The sequence below is a fragment of the Pelophylax lessonae genome (assembly GCF_965119305.1).
Source record: "Pelophylax lessonae genome assembly, chromosome: 13".
In the NCBI taxonomy this organism is placed as follows: domain Eukaryota; kingdom Metazoa; phylum Chordata; class Amphibia; order Anura; family Ranidae; genus Pelophylax; species Pelophylax lessonae.
The window spans coordinates 73373731-73395756 of NC_138780.1; the positions used below are offsets into that span (position 1 = coordinate 73373731).

Here is a 22026-nt window from a genome sequence, read left to right on the forward strand (position 1 = left end):
TGAGCAATCATGCTGCTTGCCTCATTGTAGTTTTGTTGTTTTTTATTTTTACTTCAAGGCAGAATCTTAAACACGAACACTCTTGCAGTTTAGTGGACTATAGAGCACACAAGCAGAATTATTTGGACATTTGATGCACTCTGCAAATCGGGTCTGTGATGTATGCACTGAACATGAGTTTATGCTTTAGCATCTCAGTAATCTCTGGATGAACATTCATCTGCCTGTTTATGAGAAGCTACATTGAAAGTGCACCAAAATATATTCATTTTCAATTCTCCCAGCTGTTGCACATTCCTTTTTAGCTCAACATAAATTACATTATTCCTTACCTTCTGTATTTTTTTGAATGTATGTTAGAAGATAGTCAGTGACAAAACAACAGAATGCATGGAGTCATGTCGTTTGCACCATGGAAACAATTAGCAAGGGAACTCTTTGCATTGTTATTAAAGTAATCTTATCTGAAAGTAAATTTGCAGAAGTGCTTTATTCTTGTTTGTGATAAGATTTTTAACTATTATACACACCAATCAGCCATTATTTTATGACCACTGAGAGGAAAAGTGAATAACCTTGATTATCTCATTGCAATGGCATCTGAAAGTTGGTGGGATATATTAGGCAGCAAGTAAACATGTTGTCCATGAAGCTGATGTATTGGAAAGAGGAAAAAATGGGCACTGCAGATTGTTGTGTATGGGCTGTGCAGCCGCAGACCGGATTTCCAATGCAGTGTAAGGGGGAACTCTGTGGACTCGGAAGTAAAGAGCAATGTTGCAGACCCTGAGCTTAGTGGGAACTCTGATGTAAAGGGGAATACCCTTTATGCCAGAGTCTGCAGCATTTCCTCCTACGTCAGATGTGTTGGAGACCATGCTGGACTGACTAAATTGGACACTAGTACTAGGTGGGTGGTTGTGTGGGCAGATCGGAAGGATTCCTTCCAGTAGAAATGTGCCCAAAGGTGGAGAGTGGTCATAAACCCCCTTGGGTCTTGAGATGCTGCCTTTCACTTCCTGAAAAGGTTGTTGGTCTTTCTTAAACAGGCATGCCTAGACCTGCCCAGCCCCATCCAACCCCACCCACATCCCCATCCCTCCTATCCTTCATGAGACATGATCTCCTGTCTCCATAGCCTCGTTTAGGCTGGCAGCTTTTCCTAAGAGTGAAAGAGGGAGAGGGAGGGGTCACGTGACCGGCGCAATATATAAAGGAAATAAGGTACAAAGGAACATTTTTGAAAAATTAGAAGGAAACAGATCCATTTCTATTACTCATTACATGTGAGTAATGAGTTTTAGGCTTTCCACTAGTGCGACTTGTCATGCGACTTTGGACACATAGTCGCATGACAAGTCACAGCCCATTGATTTCAATGGTACCCATTCCCATCTATGCCACTTTGAAAATCAACAGCTTTGAAAAGGTGCCCTCACTATTTTGATGCAACTTTGATCCAGAGAGTGTAAAGTTGGATCAAAGCCGCACTCAAAGTTGCACTTTAAATCACATAACTTAAGCACTAGTGGAAAAGTAGCCACTAGGCTACAGTGTGACTTTGGAGTGCGACTTTGAGTGCAGATTTAATCCAACTTTACGCTCTCTGGATCAAAGTCGCATCAAAAGTTGCATCAAAGTAGTGCAGGTACCTTTTAAAAGTTGCATAGATGGGAACGCGTGACATGGAAATCACTGGGCTGTGACTTGTCATGTGACTTTGTGTGTCCAAAGTCGCATGACAAGCTCACACTAGAGGAAACTGAGCTTTAGTCTACGTTTCCACTTTTTGGATTTAGAGTGCGACTTTGATCCATTGTTGCTGAGCGAGTAAACCCCCTTCATGGAAACAGTATTTCCTGATGGTAGTGGCCTCTTTCAGCAGAATAATGCACCTTGCCACACTGCAAAAATTGGTTAAAGAATGGTTTTAGGAACACAACAATGAGTTTGAGGTGTTGATTTGGCCTCCAAATTCTCCATATCTCAATCCAATCGAGCATCTGTGGAATGTTTGCCTGATGCATAGGGGCCTCACCTTGCAACATACAGGACTTAAAGAAGATGTAAACCCTCACGTATACCCAGTGAAATGAACAGCCTCAGATGATACACAGAGATAAGACAAATCTCCCTACATAGGTTTTACATGTATATCTGCTGTCTTCAGCTTTCTATATTCTTTTGAAAATGCACATTGTATTACAAATGTAGTTTCCTTATTCAGCAGTGGGAGGGGAGTCTATGCATACACTGTGTGTGAGTTGATTGGAGGAAATTCACACACCCCCCCCCCTCCCTCCACATAGGCAGAAGAATGAAGAAACTTGCAGAGCTGTGCTGTAAATAGACAAGCTCTCTGCTTATCTGTCTCTAAGTCCCTTCCCCTTCACAAATTTTCAGCTGCTTTTATCTCCTGTGTCAGGGAGCTTGTCAGAAGTTAGCAGGCTGATAACAGAGGAACAGAGCAACAGAAAGGCACAGGACTTAAGGCTTTGGAAAGAGATAAGTAAACACTACAAATATAAATGTCCTGATAAGATTTAATGAATGAGGTTTTCATCCACTTTAAAGGATCTGCTATTGACGGCTTGGTGCCAGATACCACAGCATACCTTCAAAGATCTAACAAAGTCCATGCCTCCACAGGTCAGGGCTGTTTCGGTGGCAAAAGGGGGACCTACTCAATATTAGGAGGGTGGTCATAAAGTTATGGCTGGTCTGTGTATATCTCTGAAAGTGAATTAAATTAAAGAGTCATGGAAACTCAGGAAGGGGATATATAAGATTCCAAATAAAAAAAACAGCTTGTGTTAGATCTAGAGAAACAAATGCACATTTATGTCAGAACATTTCACTTTTAGATGGAAAGCAATGCAGTCTAAACTTAAACATAAAACAACACCCTGGAATCATTTTTACGTCAGCAGCCCAGACATGGACAGTTGTGTTGTGAAAATTGCAGCAAACTTAATGTAAAACAGGATGGAGGACTGTGAGAAATTCATGTCACTGATATGTCTTTTCACAGTGACACTAAACTGATGAAGAAGAAGTTGGAAACAAAGCGGTTGGAGAGGCTTGAAGCAATGAGTAAGAATACGATGGATAAAGCTGCTCAAGAGAGGTATTTTTGTGTCTTACTGTTCCTGAACATTTCTCAAACAAAAATGGAATGTCAGGGAAAGCAGGAATTCAAGCATTAAAGCAGAGTTTCAATTAAATTACCAGGACTTTACAACAATATTCTAAAGGAGTTAATTGCCTCTGTAAGCTCTATCATAAAGGCTACATCCACCCCAAGCTGTTTTAGTGTTTGGTGGACACTTATGGGCTATACAGCGGGTTCTTCAAGGCTCTAGCAATACCTTATTTTCCAGCAGCCTAATTTTATAAGACCTTTGCTGGATTCTTTGTGTATTAATGTTTACATGGAATACTGGAGGAGTGAGACACCCTTGGTTGGTTTTCTAATGGCAAAGTCAGGGGCCAGAGCCGGGAGATATCACCACTAATGACCCTGAAAGATTTATGAATAACACAAAATTCCCTCCCTTCTGCACTCTCCTATGACTGAAATATTAGTTTTCAGTGGACTTTATAGTCAATAGTTTATGTCTTCACTATTTACTTATATAAGACTAATTAAATAGACCAACAAGTAGTTACTTCTAGTCCATTTGCAGTATGGTTTTACTGTATGTGCTCATTTAATCCAAATACACCATAGCTGTGTAATGTATGGCCCATGCTACTGGTATCAGTACCTATTGTTTAAAACTATCCTAAATATTTAACAGCATTTTCTATCCACAGAGGCAGAGGTGTCCTCTTTCACCCCTCCTATTTGCCCTGGCCATTGATCCCCTAATAGAACTGTTGCACGCTGACTCGAGTATCCAGGGTCTTGTCATTTTTGAGAGCTAGAGGAAAAAGTCTCCCTTTATACCGACAATATGATTGTCTATTTAGCAGACTCACAGTCATTCCTACAGCCATTGTTAACTACTATCCAGGAATTCGGACACTTCTCTGGATTCTGTGTAAACTGGGAAAAATCCATCAATTTTCCTCTAGACATGGAAATTTCCCTATGCATCCCAAGTTGGCCACAACTTGTAGATAGATTTTGATACCTGGGTAGTATTGTCCAACAACCCATCCAACAATATATTTAGGACAATCTACTCCCCCTTATTGCTAAACTTAGGACTATCCTTCACATGTGGTCTAAATTACCTTTAACTATATAAGAGTCGGTTCACACTGGGGCGACACGACTCTGTACTACTTCGGGGACGACTTGTGCATTCCCATGCACCACAACTTCGGAGCGACTTGCAGGGAACTTCACATAATGGAAGTCTATGCAAGTCGCTCCAAGGTCACCCCGAAGTAGTACAGGACCCTTTTTCTAAGTCGGAGCGACTTGTGTCGCTCCTATTAGAACAGGTCCTGTAGCAGTCAATGGACCGCGAGGGAGCGCGACTTGTCAGGCTGACAAGTCGTCTGACAAGTCGCGCTAGTGTAAATTGAGACTAATGGGTAGGGTAAATATTTTAAAAATTGTAATTTTGTCACGCTTCCTTTTTTTCTTCCAAGAAATTGACTCCATACTACGGCCTTTCATCTTGGGAGGTAAATTGGCAAAAGATAGCAAAAGGTACTTTGCAAATACCAATGTCAGAAGGAGGTTTAGCGCTGCCCAATGCCCAGGTTTACTGCTTTGTTTTGCAACATACCCACTAGTGGTCCTTTCCTGAGACAGCTACTGCTAATGCTAATGAAGCTACTGCTTAGGAAGCCACAATTCTAACATCCTATGAATAATTTAAAAACTTAGTACATAGGCAGAATCCTCTATTACAGGATAATATGAAACTTTTGTTAATGACCATAGGATTTTGTATAACCCAGTTAGCTGCTCCAGGGGATGACATGGTCTTCTCTTCTAATGCCCCATTGTGGCACAACCCGCAGCTGTCTGAATTTTCCTCTGGGATTGATGGCCTTTTTTGGGCGTGCTATTGTGTGAAATATATGAAACCTTTGTATGGTAGGGGCATTTTCAAATCCTCATGTAAATTCACTCTGAAACTAACACTTCTGCAATGTTTATCCCCTGGGTCCCCCACAGCTCTTACTGGTTCCTTCTATTGAGCTCCACATCATTACTGTATCCTGTTATTGGAGAAGGTCAACAGGAGGAACAAATAATAACTGTAGAGATCCCATGAGTCAAGCATATCTAAAAGTGTCAGGTTTAGTGATTTGTGTACCCTTACTTTCAATAATGAGGGTGGCACTGTGCCCAGTATGACTACCTTCTTCAGTCCACACAGTTTGGTGTTCACCAGACCTCATTATTTTTACATCAACTATAGCTAAAGAAATATGAAAAAAACACTATACATTTTCTATAAGGATTATAAATGAATTGCAATGGATTAAAAGGTTAAAGGGGATTTTTTTTAAACTTTAAATTATATATCTATAAAAGTATAGTCTGGGTTTCTGGAATTCCTTCCTATTACTATATTGCTGGAAGACTGCAGTAAAGACCATCATAAGGTGGAAAAAAATCCTAGAAATGAAATTAAAGTTGATTTGTTGCTGTTAAAGAGAGTTTCAGCAGAGGTAATTACAAAGTTGGTAATATATCATTTTTTATATTTTCACAGGTTAAAAAAGGAAATAAACAACTCACACATCCAGGAGGTGGTGCAAGTCTTGCAAATGGTGGGTTTTACTCTCTAATGTACAGAATTGTGGTCTTTTTTAAACTACGAACCAGAGCCAATTTCAAAGTTTACAAGGCTTGCAGTACTGGACTTGGCAATGCCTGATGAAACATTTTTGCCATGATTTCTAAAAAATTATAAACCAGTTTAGAACTTTACATAAAGTAAAACATTAGGGATAAATTGGGGTGAGGAAAATGAAGAGGTTTTCCCATTACAATGGAAATAATTTTGAAGGTATATAGGGGAAAGGCCAAACTTGCTGCTGCCCACCATCACTATGATGCTCGTTCTTCTAGTGCCTCTAAACATAGGAGAAAATTATAGTTGAAATTTAGTAAAATTTAGTTCAGTTCTTGATGTGTTAAAACTATAGTTTGGTTACATGACCTGCTGTACATTCAGAAATTGAAACGCTTTAAGAGAATATGACTTGAAAAACAGCTACATGTATAAAATGAAGACACCTAGATGTGCCTTAACATACATGCAGCAGCTTTCCAGTCCTTTATGGCCAAATCTGATTCATGGCCAGTCCTGACCAGCGAAGCTCTGGCACTCCCATTCAATTTCTGCAACATACATAAGTTGTTTTGTTTTTTCCAGACAGATTTTATTTGACTACCGTAATTAAAAAAAATGAGAAACTCACAAACCACACCAAAGGGTGTAAAGTATGATGCTACTCACTAGAACATATGTAGGATTGTCCCCATAGGGCTTTCTGTGTAGTGACTTCTTAGGCCTCCCTCTGATAACCTGCAGACAGTTGCAGGGGGGGGGGGGGTTCACATATATCCCCCCGCTTACTCCCGTTACTCAATAAACAGTCCAGGGTATTTGGTTTTGTATTTATTGCGGAACTTGGATGGGAGAAGGGGATAGTGGGATGCTTCAATTCTACTATTCACAGTAGATGAGGACAACTTTCACTTCTCCTCACCAAATTATTTGTGGAAGCAGACATACTGCTTTAACCATACTGCCACTTGTATGAAATAATTAAGTTTTCTTGCTCTCTCTAAAGCAGCAGACTTGATGCAACTACTTTATCTTCCGGATACTCTCTAGCATCCCCTTGACTGACACCCATCCACTGACTCTTCTACTTGTGGGTCCCGTGACACAGATCTGTACTTATTTTAGGCAGATTCAGATCCTTTCCAGTGTCTTACTTCCAGTCAGCTCTGCAGGACATCTGGGTTCAGCTCCTATCTGACTTTCAGGCCCTCAGGTCTACTACCCAATGCCGCATGGCAGCTTCTACAGAGGAGGTGTACTCACTTTTGTTTCCAGCGGTTTAGAAATTAATGGCTGTGTGTTGAGTTATTTTGAGGGGACAGCAAATTATGTTCTGTTATACAAGCTGTACACTCACTACTTTACATTGTAGCAAAGTGTCATTTCTTCAGAGTTGTCACATGAAAAGATATAATAAAATATTTACAAAAATGTGAGGGGTGTACTCACTTTTGTGAGATACTGTAAATCCTGGGCAACTGTTGTCAAAAAAGAAAATCGAAGAACTGGAGAAAGTGCAGAGAAGGGCAACCAAACTGATAGGAGGCATGGAGGAGCTCAGCTATGAGAAAGATTAGAGGAACTAAATGTATTCTTTCTTAGGGAAAGGCGATTAAGGAGAGATGTGATCAACATGTGTAAATTTAGAAGTGGTCCATATAGAGAACTTGGTGTAGAGTTTTTCACTTTCTGGTCCTTAGAGAGGAAATGGGGAAATCTTTACATCTTGAGGAAAAAGAGATTTAACTTCCACATAAGGAAAGGCTACTGAAAATGTGGAAAAGCCTCCATAAGGAACTAGTTCTGGCCAGGTCAGTGAAATGGATGCATTTCCAAATGCACAAAATATAACTGGACATTAATATTTTTAGGTAATACCACCAGGGGTAGTTGATCCAGGGAACATTTGATTGCATTCTGGGGGATAAGGAGGGAATTTTTTTCCTCTGCTGGAGAAAAATTGATCTTCCATTGTTGTTTTTTTTTTTTTTTTTCCTCTGGATCAGCTGTGGGTATAGGATTTCAGGGTGGTATGGGACTATGGCACATGGCTTTTCTCCTATTTTCAAGACTTTACAAGTAGACTTGACTATATGTTTTTTGAAGGTTACTCTTTTATCATGTCCAAGTTTCAACTATATGTTCTGTGATAAACACTTTATCTTGTATTTGTATGTATACTGTGCATGAAGTATTCTTATGAGTTATAATCATACGTGATTTCCTTCTATAATATTATAATATATATATATTTGTTATATTGTTTTTTTCCAAACTTTCTAAGCAAGTATTTTTAGATTTTCCTTGTGTCGGGAATACATAAGTGCAACATCACCCTTTTGCACTAAGCACATAATTTTTAGGGGTCTAATTTTTGTTTATTAGAGATGCAATCTGGCCACTAAGTGATGTGAGGGAGACATTTGCAGATCATATTTTCCAGGTACGGTACTTTTTTTAGGCATGCCTCCTTCCTACTGCAGTGTGTACTGGTCTGTACCAATAGCTCTTTTGGCATAATAGACTCTTCAGGACCTCCTGGTTGCCTTTAACACTCTCTCAATCCCCTAATGCTTCCCACTATCACAAAAGGGAAGCCACACCACTTTGGTTGTGGCTTAAGTGGCAGACACCAGATTTGTCATGTAGGCGGTGGAAAAGATTCCAAAAACTGAATGGCTGGAACAGTGAGAACAGCTTTAGCTACACTACTTAGAGTACATATTTGCTATCAACTGGCTGAGGAGAACAGGTGGTGCTGCCTCTGCTGGTTCTGTGCTGTGGGACTTCAGAGTGAGAGGGTAAGCTTGGTACTAGTATTTTAAATAGACCAGGATTATTAAATTAAAATATGTCCAGTCAGGAACATTTTCTTCCAACAGAGGTATATATAGCAAGGTTTCCAGGCCTATGGCCTGATGGGGGTCTGCCATTAGTACCCGAATCCTTTCCAGCCCATGTGAGCTGAGTCCCTGAGCGTGACAACTGAAGTAGCGACAACTCCGGCATCTTTGTTTGTGGTTTTTATTGGAATTAGGGGATGAGAGAAGGGAATGAGTGGGATACTCCTTGAGGCTTAACTAATTACAATTTGGGACTTTTACTTCCAAAATGCCCTTTGCCGCTTCCTTGACGCCAGGCGGCGCCAGCCAACGCTCACTGACTCTGAGAACACTCTGTATAATAGAATAAGTGTTGAATCCCCGACATAAAGTCCAGTAGATCCAAGACTGAGAACTGTAGAACTCCTGACACTGTTGTACTGTGAATACTTTCCCTCTGCCTGGCACAGCTTGAGGTAGTATATTGCAGAACTGTAACTGGCACACTCTGTACACTTCAGGGCCCAGACTGCAGGTGCCACCTTTGTAGCTTCAGGGTCCTCAACCTAGGTACCCCCTTTACAACTAGCTGGCACTGGATCCCAGAACCTCTTCTGGAGTAGTCCCCTCTAACTTCAGGCAGACCCCCAGGGGCAATCCTCAGTACTCACGACCTGTGTAGGCTTTCCTGAGACTGGACCCCTCTCTCTCTCCGCAGGCTCTTGGAACACCGGATCCCCTCAGTTCACTCAGCACGCTCTGGACACTCAGGCGACACCCCGAGACATCCACCTTCCTCAGACAGGAGAGAAAGCCGCACTCTCCTTCCTGGGACTCTGCTACTGCCAAAGACATTGTGTCATGTGCCTCCCTCCAAACTTATGCCCACTCCCAGAATCCTTTGCAGCACAATCTGCCTCCTGGGGTAGTTACAAGCCTGGATGTTTCCCCTGATTGGGTTTCCTCCACCGCCCTATGAGAATCCTCTCACAGGAGTCAGTGGGGAGACTCCCCCTTCAGCAGGCACACCTGGAAACCATGATACCCTGTCTATTAAATCACAGCCCTGCTGTTAGGCAGACAAGCCCCACTATACCTTTACCTAGCATCTACCTGTAGGGTGCTACATATATATGTAGTCATTCAGTCTATCAAAAAATAAGGACTTTCTGGAAAATTTCAATAACATTTACTGTCAATTTTAAGTGTGCCCCTTTACAGGTCAGGTCAGGTGTTCGCATAAGAGTTGCCCCTTTACATCAGGTGTTAGTGTCCCCATCAAACTGCACCCTCACATCAGGTGCCCCCATTAGAGTGTCCCTCTATATCAGAGGCCCCCATCAGGGTGTCTCCCTATATCTGGTGTCCCAATGAGAGTGCTCCCATACCTTTTAGCACTGGACAGTCAGGGGACAGAAACTATGTGATGCAGGTGCAGGTCTGGATGGAGTAAATTCCACTTCCATCCTTCAGTAATGCTGGGGTTGGGAAACAAATGTGACATAATTAGTTGTGAGGATGCTGGGGTTCCTAACAACCAGTCACTACAGAAGAGTGAGGGAACCTGCACTGGGGACTGGCTGATTAGCTGGTGGTCCAGATAAACCTGTCACTCGGTCCAGGTCCAGACCGCAGTTAGTGATGCCTGAACAAGACTGAGCAGATCAGAGAAGATGAGGTGTGGTCTTCAGACTGAAACTAGTCCCTGTAACAAAGCAGCGGCCCAAGATACTTGCTGTGTTTGTATTAACTAGCTGGTTAGTATTAGTCGTATGCTTAGTGATTAGCACTTTTGTCTTCTTGTAGCACTAAAGCCTCAATTCAAATCCTACATGGAGTTTACATGTTCACCCTGTGCTTGTGTGGATGGGTTTCCTCCTACATCCCAAAGATATGCTATTAAGCTAATTGGCTCCTGCCTAAGTTGGCCCTAATATGTGTGTGGGGGGTATGTATGCATGTGAAATAGGGTCCTTAGACTGTCAGCTCCTTAAATGCGGGGACTGGTATGAATATACAGTATATAAAGTGCTGCATTAATTGTGAGGACTTTATAAATGCCTGTAATAATGGTTAAACTCATTTATAGATAATATATTGTTGCTGAGTGGTGTACGTTTTAGGAAGTTTAAATATGTGTGTGTTATGTACCGTAAGAATAAATAACTGGTAAAGCATAACAGTTTCTCTCTCATATTTTCTATGTTTTTTACATGTTTTATATCTTATATACTGTAGGTGAAAAATGTTATTCTAGTTATTGATGTACTTCATAGCTTCCAACTGTTCCTCTTTTAAAACAAAATTTCTCTGTCGCTTGTGCAGCCTCAGTTGTCCCTCTTTTTGGACTCATGTATATATTCCTTTTCAAAATGTATTATTTTACCACCAAAAGCGTCTGCACTAAACATTTTATCCAAACTCTAAAGTGTTGCATTTGTTATTTTGAAAAGCCAATATAAAGGAAAATTAGAGGTCAAAAATAATTTCCTGCATATTAGATCTTTGTGGCCCATGTAACCAAGGCAGCATCAGGGACATAGGTTCAAAAAAGAAACAAGTCCATCTGGTTCAACCAAAAAAAAAGAAGTTTTGAAAACCCAACCATACAATCCCATATACACAATCCTATACCCTCGGTTGATCCAGACATTGGGGGGTGTTTTGAGGCAGAGGGCTCTGCCCCCCCCCCTCCCCAATGCACCCTGTTCCCATGTTGATGGTGACAAGGGCTTCCTCCCCACAACCCTGGCCAGTGATTGTGAGGTCTGCAGGTGGGGGGCTTATCGGAGTCTGGAAGCCCCTTTTAAAAAGAGAGCTCCCAGATACCAGCCCCCCATGTAATTAAGTATGGGGTACATAGTATACCTACTCATTCACCCCCAAAAAATGTGTAGTGCAAAAAAGCACAATAGACCATTTTTGACAAGTCCTTTTTTTTTTTTTTTTAAATAAACGTCCCTCACTGTAGATCCATCGAGAATCACAATGTCCGCCGCAGCTGCCAACCTAAAAAAAAAGAAAAAAAAAGGTCTGTCCGCTCCAAAGTTTCCTGCCGTCTGCCAACTCCACCATTCCTAAATAACTGGGGAGGCATGCTGCATTGATGATGTCACAAGGGGGCGGGGTCACCCATTGACATCCTTGGGTGACCCCTCCCCTTAGTTATTTAAGAACTGTCAGATGGCGGAGCTGGCAGCTAGTGGAGTCGGTGGTTAATAAAGGACTTGTCAAAAACTGTCTATTGTGTTTTTTTACACTACACATTTTTTTGGGGTACTATGTACTCCATATTCATTCACATAGGGGGGCTGGAATCTGAGGGCTCTCTTGTTAAAGGGGGCTTCCAGATTCTGAAAGCCCCCCGCCTGAATACCCCCACAACCGCCGGCAAGGATTGTGGGGAAGAGGCATCAACAAGGAGGGCCTGGTATGCATTGGGGAGGGGAACCCCACGCTGTTTTTTTCCCTGATTTTTTTTTTCTTTATCAGTAATTCTCTTTTTTTAGATTCAGCTCTCAGAGGGGAACCCCACTGACAGCTGATGTCTCATTGGTTGTTAAGAACACGGCGTCCGCCCGCCCTTTAACAACCATGATGTTTACTGGTTGTTAAGGAGCGGGCGTCCGCCCGCTCCTTAACAACCGGTACACATTTTACAAATACCGTATGCCTTGATCACTACTTTATTTTTGCATGCATTTAATTATTTATTTCCTTCTTTGAATTCATTTTTAACACCTGTTCATGCAAGCGTTTTCAGCGTTCTTTGGTAAATACCACACAAATGGTCTAGTGAATTGACAGATTCAGGATCACATGAGATATGTAGGCAAAATGTGTGACTGCTCCGTCGGCGGACTCCGTTTTTCTCAGCGGGGGATCGATCCGCCGATCTCCTGCCGAGCAGGAGAATGACAGCTGTTCTCCGCACAGTGTGCGGAGACACAGCTGTCAGAGCCCCATACATCTCTATGGGGGAATCGGATGTATGGGTCCGTTCCCATCCGATCCACTAGACGGATGGAAAATAGGGTTTCCATCCATCCAGATTTGACGGATCGGATCGGGTGTCAGCGGACATGTCTCTGCTGACATCCGATGCCCCATAGGGAAGCATGGGGGGACCGTTCAGATCCGCCAAAAAAACTGACAGGTGGATCTGAACGGTCCGCCTGTGTGAAAGGGGCCTTAGAAAGAAAAAACCCAAGCCTATCAAGACCAACCTCTAACATCTCTATATGTATTTTGTTTTCCTTTGTTTAGGTATCTGATAAATGGAACAACCAGCAACAGAAATTAGAAGAAAAACAGAATGACGGTCTTCAAAAAATCAGAGAGAAAGGAGAGCAGGTAACTAAAGCTTAACATTTAAAATTGCCCATAGAGATTTATAGAATTAAGCAGAAACATCAACTATATGATGTACACAACTGCTGATTACTGAATATGTGACTTTAATATCCAGTAATGTACTTGTATATCAAGGTGTCTTTGATAATTACAGCAACTGACCTGCATTCCTATTATTATTCCGTTTACTAGACTATAGGGCTGATTTTAAATAAAGATTGGATAACAATATTTGTACTTCAACATACTCTACTCCTCTTCACAAATTGTGGCCACATTTTAGGGGTTATTATTACAATGCATACCAAGTAGCCAACAAAGCCACCCAGAGTTCTCTCTGCTTAATGTAGCAGAAAGAGCTCCATGATTGGAGGAAAGCCAGTCATGTGACTTTCAGGGCTCATTCACACAGTTTTGTCAGCACACAAGCTGATCACAGCCAATTGTCTAGTTTGTAGGCAGCAATAGCACAGAGTGCTGCAGGATTTAGCCGCATTTGAGTGCTGCTCATCTGAATGACCCTTAAGGTCACATGACCAAAGTCTTTTAATTGAAACAGAACTCTCATCAATTTTAGTTTGCCTTGTCAGTTTCAGATTCCTGAGGCCAGTGGAGCACAGAACACATTTTTACAGCGCATCCTCGTGCAGCTTTCTTTTTTATTTTTTATTTTTTTATACCTTGCATGTTTTACCAAGACCTTTCACTTGCTGTTGAAGACCAATAACCTTTTTAATATGCCACTGTTTGCTTGTTCACTTTGAGAGGACCCCAGGGGACAGAGTATGGAATAGATACTATAAGTGCGAAGAAGTCACTGTCAAAAAATGTAGTTTGTAAAAAAATAAAATAAAAAAAAATGACAGTTGACAGTAAAAACAAATTACAAACATGATATAAAATGTTAAGGCCTCATGCACACTGCTGCTGTTAAACTCATGTTTTTGTGAGTTTGGGCTTTTTTTTTTTTACAGCCCTTAACCGGTTGCCGACCGCCGCAAGTACATATACTGCGGTGGTCAGCCCCGGCCAGGCAAAGTGACGTATGGGTACATTACTAGCCTGTCACTTGCTTGTGAGCCAATAGCGGGCAAGCGCGCGCCCGCCCCGGCTCGTTCCCTGGGAAGTCCCTGCGTGTGACCGGCGGACCCGATGTCCGCCGGTCACTCACGATCGTCCGACATGAAGGGAGAAAGGCAGGCGGCTAATGTAAACAAGCTGCCTGTCATTCACCCTTGTGTAGGAATAGTGATGATACGGTTCTACTATGTAGGACCGTTGATCACTGTTCCTACACCAGTAGCCATGTCTAATCACAGTTAGAAGCACGCCCCTAGGGACATACTTAACCCCTCCTTCCCCAATAAAGTTAACCCCTTCCCTGCCAGTGTCATTTTGCAGTAACAGTGCATATATATAGCACTAATTACTGTAGTAATGTCACTGGTAACCCCAAAAGTGTCAAAAATGTCAGTCAAGGATCCGATCTGTCCGCCGCAATGTCGCAGTACCGCAAAAAAATCGCAGATCGCCGCCATTACGCGTTAAAAAAAAACACCAAAAATGACAGAAATCTTTCCCTTAGTTAACGCAATAACTTTTGCGCAAACCAATCAAAATACGCTTTTTGCGATTTTTTTTTTACCAAACATATGTAGCATAAAACAAATTGGCCTAAAATGTTAAAAAATTTTGATTTTTACATTTTTTTGGGGAATTTCATATAAAAAAAATGTGAAAATATTGTTATTTTTGCAAAATTGAAGCTCTTTTTTTGTTTATAGCGCAAAAAGTAAAAATCGCACAGGTGATCAAATATCACCAAAAAAAAGCTCTGTTTGTGGGAAAAAAAGGACGTCAAATTTGTTTAGGTACAGCGTCACACGACCACGCAATTGTCCGTTAAAGTCACGCAGTGCCGAATCGCAAAATAGGCCCTGGTCAGGAAGGGGGTAAAATCTTCCGGGGCTTAAGTGGTTAACCTCCCCTCTATGTTATTCCATGTGTCACACACCTGGACATTTTTAGCAGTTTATCAGCAGGGGTTATGATCTAAATGCTCTAAAATCGTGTTCAAAAACAGTTCTTCTGACTACAAAAAACACTGAACGCTGAAAAATGCTCATAAACGCACATAAACTCTAGGCACGTTTAGCACTTCGGTGTTTATTTATTTCAATGGCTAGATTAAATTAAAATTGTGCCCAATTAAATAAATAAACTCCCAAGCTCTGTGAAACTCTTTTGAAAAAATGCAGCTTAGGTGAGTCTATAACTCAGATTTTGTCCTGTCACAGTGTTTACAAGAACCCAGTGTGCATGAGGCCTTAATAGAAAGAAGAATGATCTGAGCTTCTCCAAATGGTTGGAAACCAAAGCTCACTCACAAAATTATTCAGTTCCTGAACAGGCAAACATTCGCTATGCTAAGAAAATTCTGCTGCTATGTAAACAGTAAAAATCTCAGATTTCCCCAGCAGTTATGAATAATTACCATAACGTGTCTAATATGTTTATTTCCTATTATCGTTAGTGCCCCCTAGTAGCCATAATGCTGTATTTACCTGAAATACTTTACCACTTTAATACTGGCCACTTTCACCCTCTTACTGCCCAGGCCAATTTTCAGCTTTCAGTGCTGTCACACTTTGAATGACAATTGTTGCAGTGACAGTGTTGCATTTGGTGGAGGGGGGATTATGGTGTGGGGTTGTTTTTCAGGGGTTGGACTTGGCTCCATCTTTTCTTGAGGCTCTAAAATGTCAGGACGGTACAAATACCCCCCAAATTACCAATTTTGGGAAAGTAGACAGTCCAAGGTATTTAGTAAGAGGCATGGCAGGTTTTTTGAAGTTGTAATCTTTTCTCACAATTTTTTTGAAAATAAAGACATTTTTTTAACAGTTTTTACATACTGTCACCAATGCAGAACAGCATCGTCACATACTGTAACTGGTGTGGCAGTATGTTTTCATAGTAGTACCTTGAGGAGGTGATCAGGTTTTTTTTTTTTTTTTTTACACACTATGATTGTTAATAACAATAGTGCATTTTACTGTTATAAGCAACCATTTTTTCTAAATGAAAACCATTCAGTGTTTACTATTGAGATTAGCTGTGATTGGCCACAGCTAATCACATGGTACAGATGGTCTGTCTTTGGCATTGTGTGTACCATATGATCACTGTGACCAATCACAGCAAGCAACACAACAGTAATGTACACAATAATTGGCATGAATCAAATATATTAATTGTGTACAACTGTCATGTGATCTGCTATGGTTGGTCACAGCAATCACATAGTACCAGCAGCGGGTACTCTGATCTGTCATCCACTGTGTCTGCTGGAGCGTGGCCCATGGGGCGCACGCAAAACGTCATCCTGGGAGGATGTCATCAGGCCACTAGATGGAATTGACGAATATAGGTAATAAACATATTAGATGCACTACAGCAATTATTCATGACAGCTGTGTGAGTGTCTAAAGGCATTTGCACAATAAATGTTTAGTAAATAGGCACCTTAACCCTTTTGTTTTATTTATTTTTTGGTATAGACCATACAGTATTCAATAGAATCAGGACCGAGAACTTAAAACTTTATGATATTTTTAATTAATTGTTCTGAGTGTTCTGGTTTGGTAAAGTAGAATTCCAGGATACACCTAACTAATCTTAAAATAGTTCCCTACCCCTTCTTAACACCTATACCAATTAACCTGTGTAATAAAGATCTGTATACCTACTAATTTTCAGCCTGCTTCAGCCCGTTCACTTGACCAGCTCCCCTGTGTCGGCTTCAGGGAGAGAAATGAGCGCTGACAACAGATGGGCCATAGTAAAGCCATAGGTGACTTCACCATTCCCAGGCATTGCCATCTGTTGTAGAGTACTCTCTCCTCTCCCCTGCAGCCAGCGCTGGCTGATACAGGGGAGATCATGTGACCAGTCTGGAGCAGCCTGATAATAGGTAAGTATACACATCTTTCTTACACAGATTAGTTAGTATAGGTGTAGCCTTGCCCCCTTGGCTGGATTTCACACTTATGGGTCCTCCTGGGTTACCATTAGCAACTTTGACATTCACAGTCTATGACTTTACTTCTTGGCTCAGTCAATAATCCGTCCAGGGGTATGTAGTTGTTTTGTATTTTATTTGATAAATTAGGGATGGGATAAGGGAATACAGTAGTGGGATACTCCAAATTAACTATACACATTTAAATGAAGTAAAATTGCTGCGCTATAATCATACTAATAGCATAAAAATGTATAGAAACCGGTATAAACCTTTAAAAGAAAAGCAGCTGACACAAAAAGACAAGAAAACTAGTCTGCTGAGATAAGACAAGACAAGAGTGCATGAAGGAGTTTTTTGGGAATCCAATCCGGTCGATACTAGGAGGAGGTGTACGGATGTGATTAGTTTCTCCCTGCCACAGTCTTATCAACACTCTGGGCGTGTTTGACCCTGTGGGGTCTATCAAGTCGGTAAGAGTACCTTGTGATTCTGTTCGGTGGTGGACTTTCCTGTTTGCACCCCTCCATCTCTGGGATTTATGTGGACTCCATTATTGCACTTAGGTGAGTCTATAACTCAGATTTTGTCCTGTCACAGTGTTTACAAGAACCCAGTGTGCATGAGGCCTTAATAGAAAGAAGAATGATCTGAGCTTCTCCAAATGGTTGGAAACCAAAGCTCACTCACAAAATTATTCAGTTCCTGAACAGGCAAACATTCGCTATGCTAAGAAAATTCTGCTGCTATGTAAACAGTAAAAATCTCAGATTTCCCCAGCAGTTATGAATAATTACCATAACGTGTCTAATATGTTTATTTCCTATTATCGTTAGTGCCCCCTAGTAGCCAGACAGAGTCTCCCACCTCAGCTGTAGATCTCTGCAGTTCATCCAGAGTGATCATGGGCCTCTTGGCTGCATCTCTGATCAGTCTTCTCCTTGTATGAGCTGAAAGTTTAGAGGGACGGCCAGGTCTTCGTAGATTTGCAGTGGTCTGATACTCCTTCCATTTCAATATTATCGCTTGCACAGTGCTCCTTGGGATGTTTAGAGCTTGGGAAATCTTTTTGTATCCAAATCCGGCTTTAAACTTCTCCACAACAGTATCTCGGACCTGCCTGGTGTGTTCCTTGTTCTTCATGATGCTCTCTGTGGTTTAAATGGACCTCTGAGACTATCACAGTGCAGGTGCATTTATGCGGAGACTTGATTACACACAGGTGGATTCTATTTATCATCATCAGTCATTTAGGTCAACATTGGATCATTCAGAGATCCTCACTGAACTTGTGGAGAGAGTTTGCTGCACTGAAAGTAAAGGGGCTGAATTGTTTTGCACGCCCAATTTTTCCAGTTTTTTATTTGTTAACAAAGTTTGAAATATCCAATAAATTTTGTTCCACTTCATGATTGTGTCCCACTTGTTGTTGATTCTTCACAAAAAATTACAGTTTTATATCTTTATGTTTGAAGCCTGAAATGTGGCAAAAGGTCGCAAAGTTCAAAGGGGCCGAATACTTTTGCAAGGCACTGTATGTGTTAGGAGGAGGAGGGAGCATTTTTAAGATGAGTTAGGTATATTCTGGAATTCTACTTTAAAGCATTATTGGAGATCAGAACACAATGTTTTCATAACTGAATTGACTTGCTTTAGATCTAAAACCCCATTGGCAGCGAAGCAGTTAATTTGACCTTGAAATCTAGTTTCCTGTGTGATTATACTTGTTTCCAGCTAAAGGTTTTCTATGTCAGCCCTCGTATGATTTATAATAATCATTTTCTCCTCTCTGCTAAAGCATTGAGGGAATCATAAATATGCGGAAGGCTGTGACACATCCTATTATGATGAAGGCTTTTTATTTATAGAGATATCAGAATGCAATCTGCTAGTGACACCTGGATTTAATGGATATGATCAGAGTATGACTCAGTACCTGCCAAAGATTATGTGCTCTGTAATCTTTGCTCTGTTTTGTTGCTTTAACATGAAATAATCTCTATTAAAACAAAGAGCTTAGAGTCTTCCAAATAACTCAGAGAGCAGAACAGCTCTCACTGTTATTTTTAATAATGTGCTATAAAGGAATCTTGCAGTGGCGGCTGGTGCACAAAATTTTTGGGGGGGGGGCGCAAACAGAAAAATGTAATAGGCATTGCTTTGTGGCAAAAAACGCTGTAAAAAATTGCGTGACTTTAAAGGTCGCAAAAGTGTGAAAGGGGCCTTCAGTAATTAAGGTATAGTGTTCCTCCTTTCAATGCAGAGAGACCAGCGTGCCCCTTTTCAATGCAGAGAGACCAGCGTGCCCCCTTTCAATGCAGAGAGACCAGTGTGCCCCCTTTCAATGCAGAGAGACCAGTGTGCCCCCTTTCAATGCAGAGAGACCAGCGTGCCCCCTTTCAATGCACAGTGACCAGCGTGCCCCCTTGCAATGCAGTGACCAGCGTACATGCCCCCTTCAATGCAGTGACCAGCGTACATGCCCCCTTCAATGCAGTGACCAGCGTACATGCCCCCTTCAATGCAGAGATCAGCGTACATGCCCCCAATGTAGTGACCAGCATACATGCCCCCTTCAATGCAGTGACCAGCATACCATTCTCCCAATGCAGAGATCAGCGTACATGCCCCCAATGCAGTGACCAGCATACATGCCCCCAATGCAGTGACCAGCATACATGCCCCCAATGCAGTGACCAGCATACATGCCCACAATGCAGAGATCAGCGTGCGTACCCCCAATGTAGTGACCAGCATACATGCCCCCAATGTAGTGACCAGCATACATGCCCCCAATGCAGTGACTGACCAGCATACATGCCCCCAATGCAGTGACCAGCATACATGCCCCCAATGCAGTGACCAGCATACATGCCTCCAATGCAGAGATCAGCGTGCGTGCCCCCAATGTAGTGACCAGCATACATGCCCCCAATGCAGAGATCAGCGTGCGTGCCCCCAATGTAGTGACCAGCATACATGCCCCCAATGCAGAGATCAGCGTACATGCCCCCAATGCAGAGATCAGCGTACATGCCCCCAATGCAGTGACCAGCGTACATGCCCCCAATGCAGTGACCAGCGTACATGCCCCCAATGCAGTGACCAGTATACATGCCCCCAATGCAGTGATCAGCATACATGCCCCCAATGTAGTGACCAGCATACATGCCCCAAATGCAGAGATCAGCCTGCGTGCCCCCAATGTAGTGACCAGCATACATGCCCACAATGCAGAGATCAGCGTGCGTGCCCCCAATGTAGTGACCAGCATACATGCCCCCAATGCAGAGATCAGCGTGCGTGCCCCTTTCTTACCTGGAGCAGAAGCAGCGGCGGGTGGCTTCTGATCAGTCTCTCTGCGTCGGCTTCTCCTTGGTCCCGGCGGCGTGTCTCTGAGTCCTCCGCTCCCGCCTCCTCCTCGGCCAATGGCATGAAGTTTGCCTTGCGGCCAATCAGGAAGCGCGTATCGGACGCACTTCCTAATTGGCCAAGAGGAGGATCGGTGTGACAATAGCGAATTTTCGTTCTTTGCAGTTTGAAAAGCTTGTCTGCTGTGAATATTTATCCACATATTCACCCAGTCTAAAAATAATCACAAGCTTTTAAATGTAGATTTTAGTAATATTGACTATACTATAAAGCAGGGAATATTAATGATTATTATTGTGTATTTTAAATAGACTCAGAAAGACCTTCAACAAGAATACCAAGAAAAACTAAAGAGCATGGAGGGGGAAGTGGCAGAACAGATACATACCTGCATGGCACCATTGTTTCCGGCAGAGGCCAAAAGTCTTAAGAAAGAGCCGATGACCTGTGCACACATGTGGGAATTTCTCTTTGCAAGACACGAGAAAGTCGATTCTTCTGCTGAAGACAATCAAAAGGAAACAAAAACAGAAGAGGAACCAGTAAAAGAGGCAGAAGCGGAGACTTTGCCAAATGACCCTCCTAGTGAACCTACATCTAAAGACCCTTCAGATGTTGAGAAGTCTAAAGATGACCCACCTTGTAGTAATGTTCCATTACCAGAATCACCTTCTAAACCTGAGGAAGAGGTAAAGGATGTGGTGGAAAAGGTCCATTCCGAACAGGCCTCTGCACAATAGGAATGGGTTGGCTGACAAATGAAGTCTATTTAATGTGTGGTCACAGTGAAAGAAAAACTATATTCACATCTGACTGACTCCTTGCAGAAAAGACAAACTAACTAAATTGAGGAATTAAATTATTTTGAGTTTGGGATTGTAGGGTGGTGTTTGATAAATGGTGTGAGGCAATAATATTTATCTTTAGTTGTTTAAAATAGTTTTCTATGTATGTGCTGTGGACAGATTTGAGTACAAAGTAAGCTTGTATTCTCCTGAAAAGGTATTTTGTCAAATGAGTAGAAGAAAACTTTGAGGAGAGTGAACCTTACTACTGCTCTTTCAACGAAGGGCTGGTAATCATGTACATATGCATCTCATGAACTAATATACTATTTTCAGTCAAAGTTTAAAATAAATATATATGTTTGTTGTGCATATTCCATCTTGAAATGTATCTACAGTATATGGGAAATTATTTCTACACGCACACACACCAACCCAGGTTGAACTGGATTGACTATTGTCTTTATTCAACCTTACCAACTGGGTAACTATGTAATCCGTCTGCTCTCCATTCATAGAGCCCCTTTATCATTGGAAGCTATAATACAGATTCTATGAATGGAGGAAGGGGTGGAAAGGGTGGACATGCAACTGTAGTTGGCACTCTTAACAAATGGCTATGACAGGTTCAGTGGCTCTTATTAACCCCCGCAACACCAGAAGAATACTGCTGCTTTGGAGGTATGTGGGGCAGAGCAGCCAGCAGCACAAGGGACACACTTCATTCAATGTAAGTACCGTGATTTAACCACTTTAAGACCGGAGGATTTTCCTGCTTAACGTCCAGGCCACTTTTTTCAAATTGGCACTGCGCAACTTTAACTGACAATTGCGCGGTCATGCAACGCCATACCCAAACCAAATTTCCGTCCTTTTTTTCCCACAAACAGAGCTTTCTTTTGGATGTTATT

The 22026-nt window shown here is 41.9% G+C and overlaps 1 protein-coding gene across 1 annotated transcript in view; it reads left to right on the forward strand.

The window, feature by feature from the left end:
• Positions 1-21211, forward strand: part of PLCB2 (phospholipase C beta 2) — a 354260-nt gene extending 333049 nt beyond the window's left edge. The window contains exons 29-32 of the mRNA XM_082275009.1: positions 3032-3127; positions 5682-5739; positions 12851-12937; positions 20642-21211. Coding sequence (XP_082131135.1) covers positions 3032-3127; positions 5682-5739; positions 12851-12937; positions 20642-21070 — 670 coding nt within the window. The 3' untranslated portion in view covers positions 21071-21211. The remainder of the gene's footprint in view (positions 1-3031; positions 3128-5681; positions 5740-12850; positions 12938-20641) is intronic.
• Positions 21212-22026: the final 815 nt, after the last annotated feature.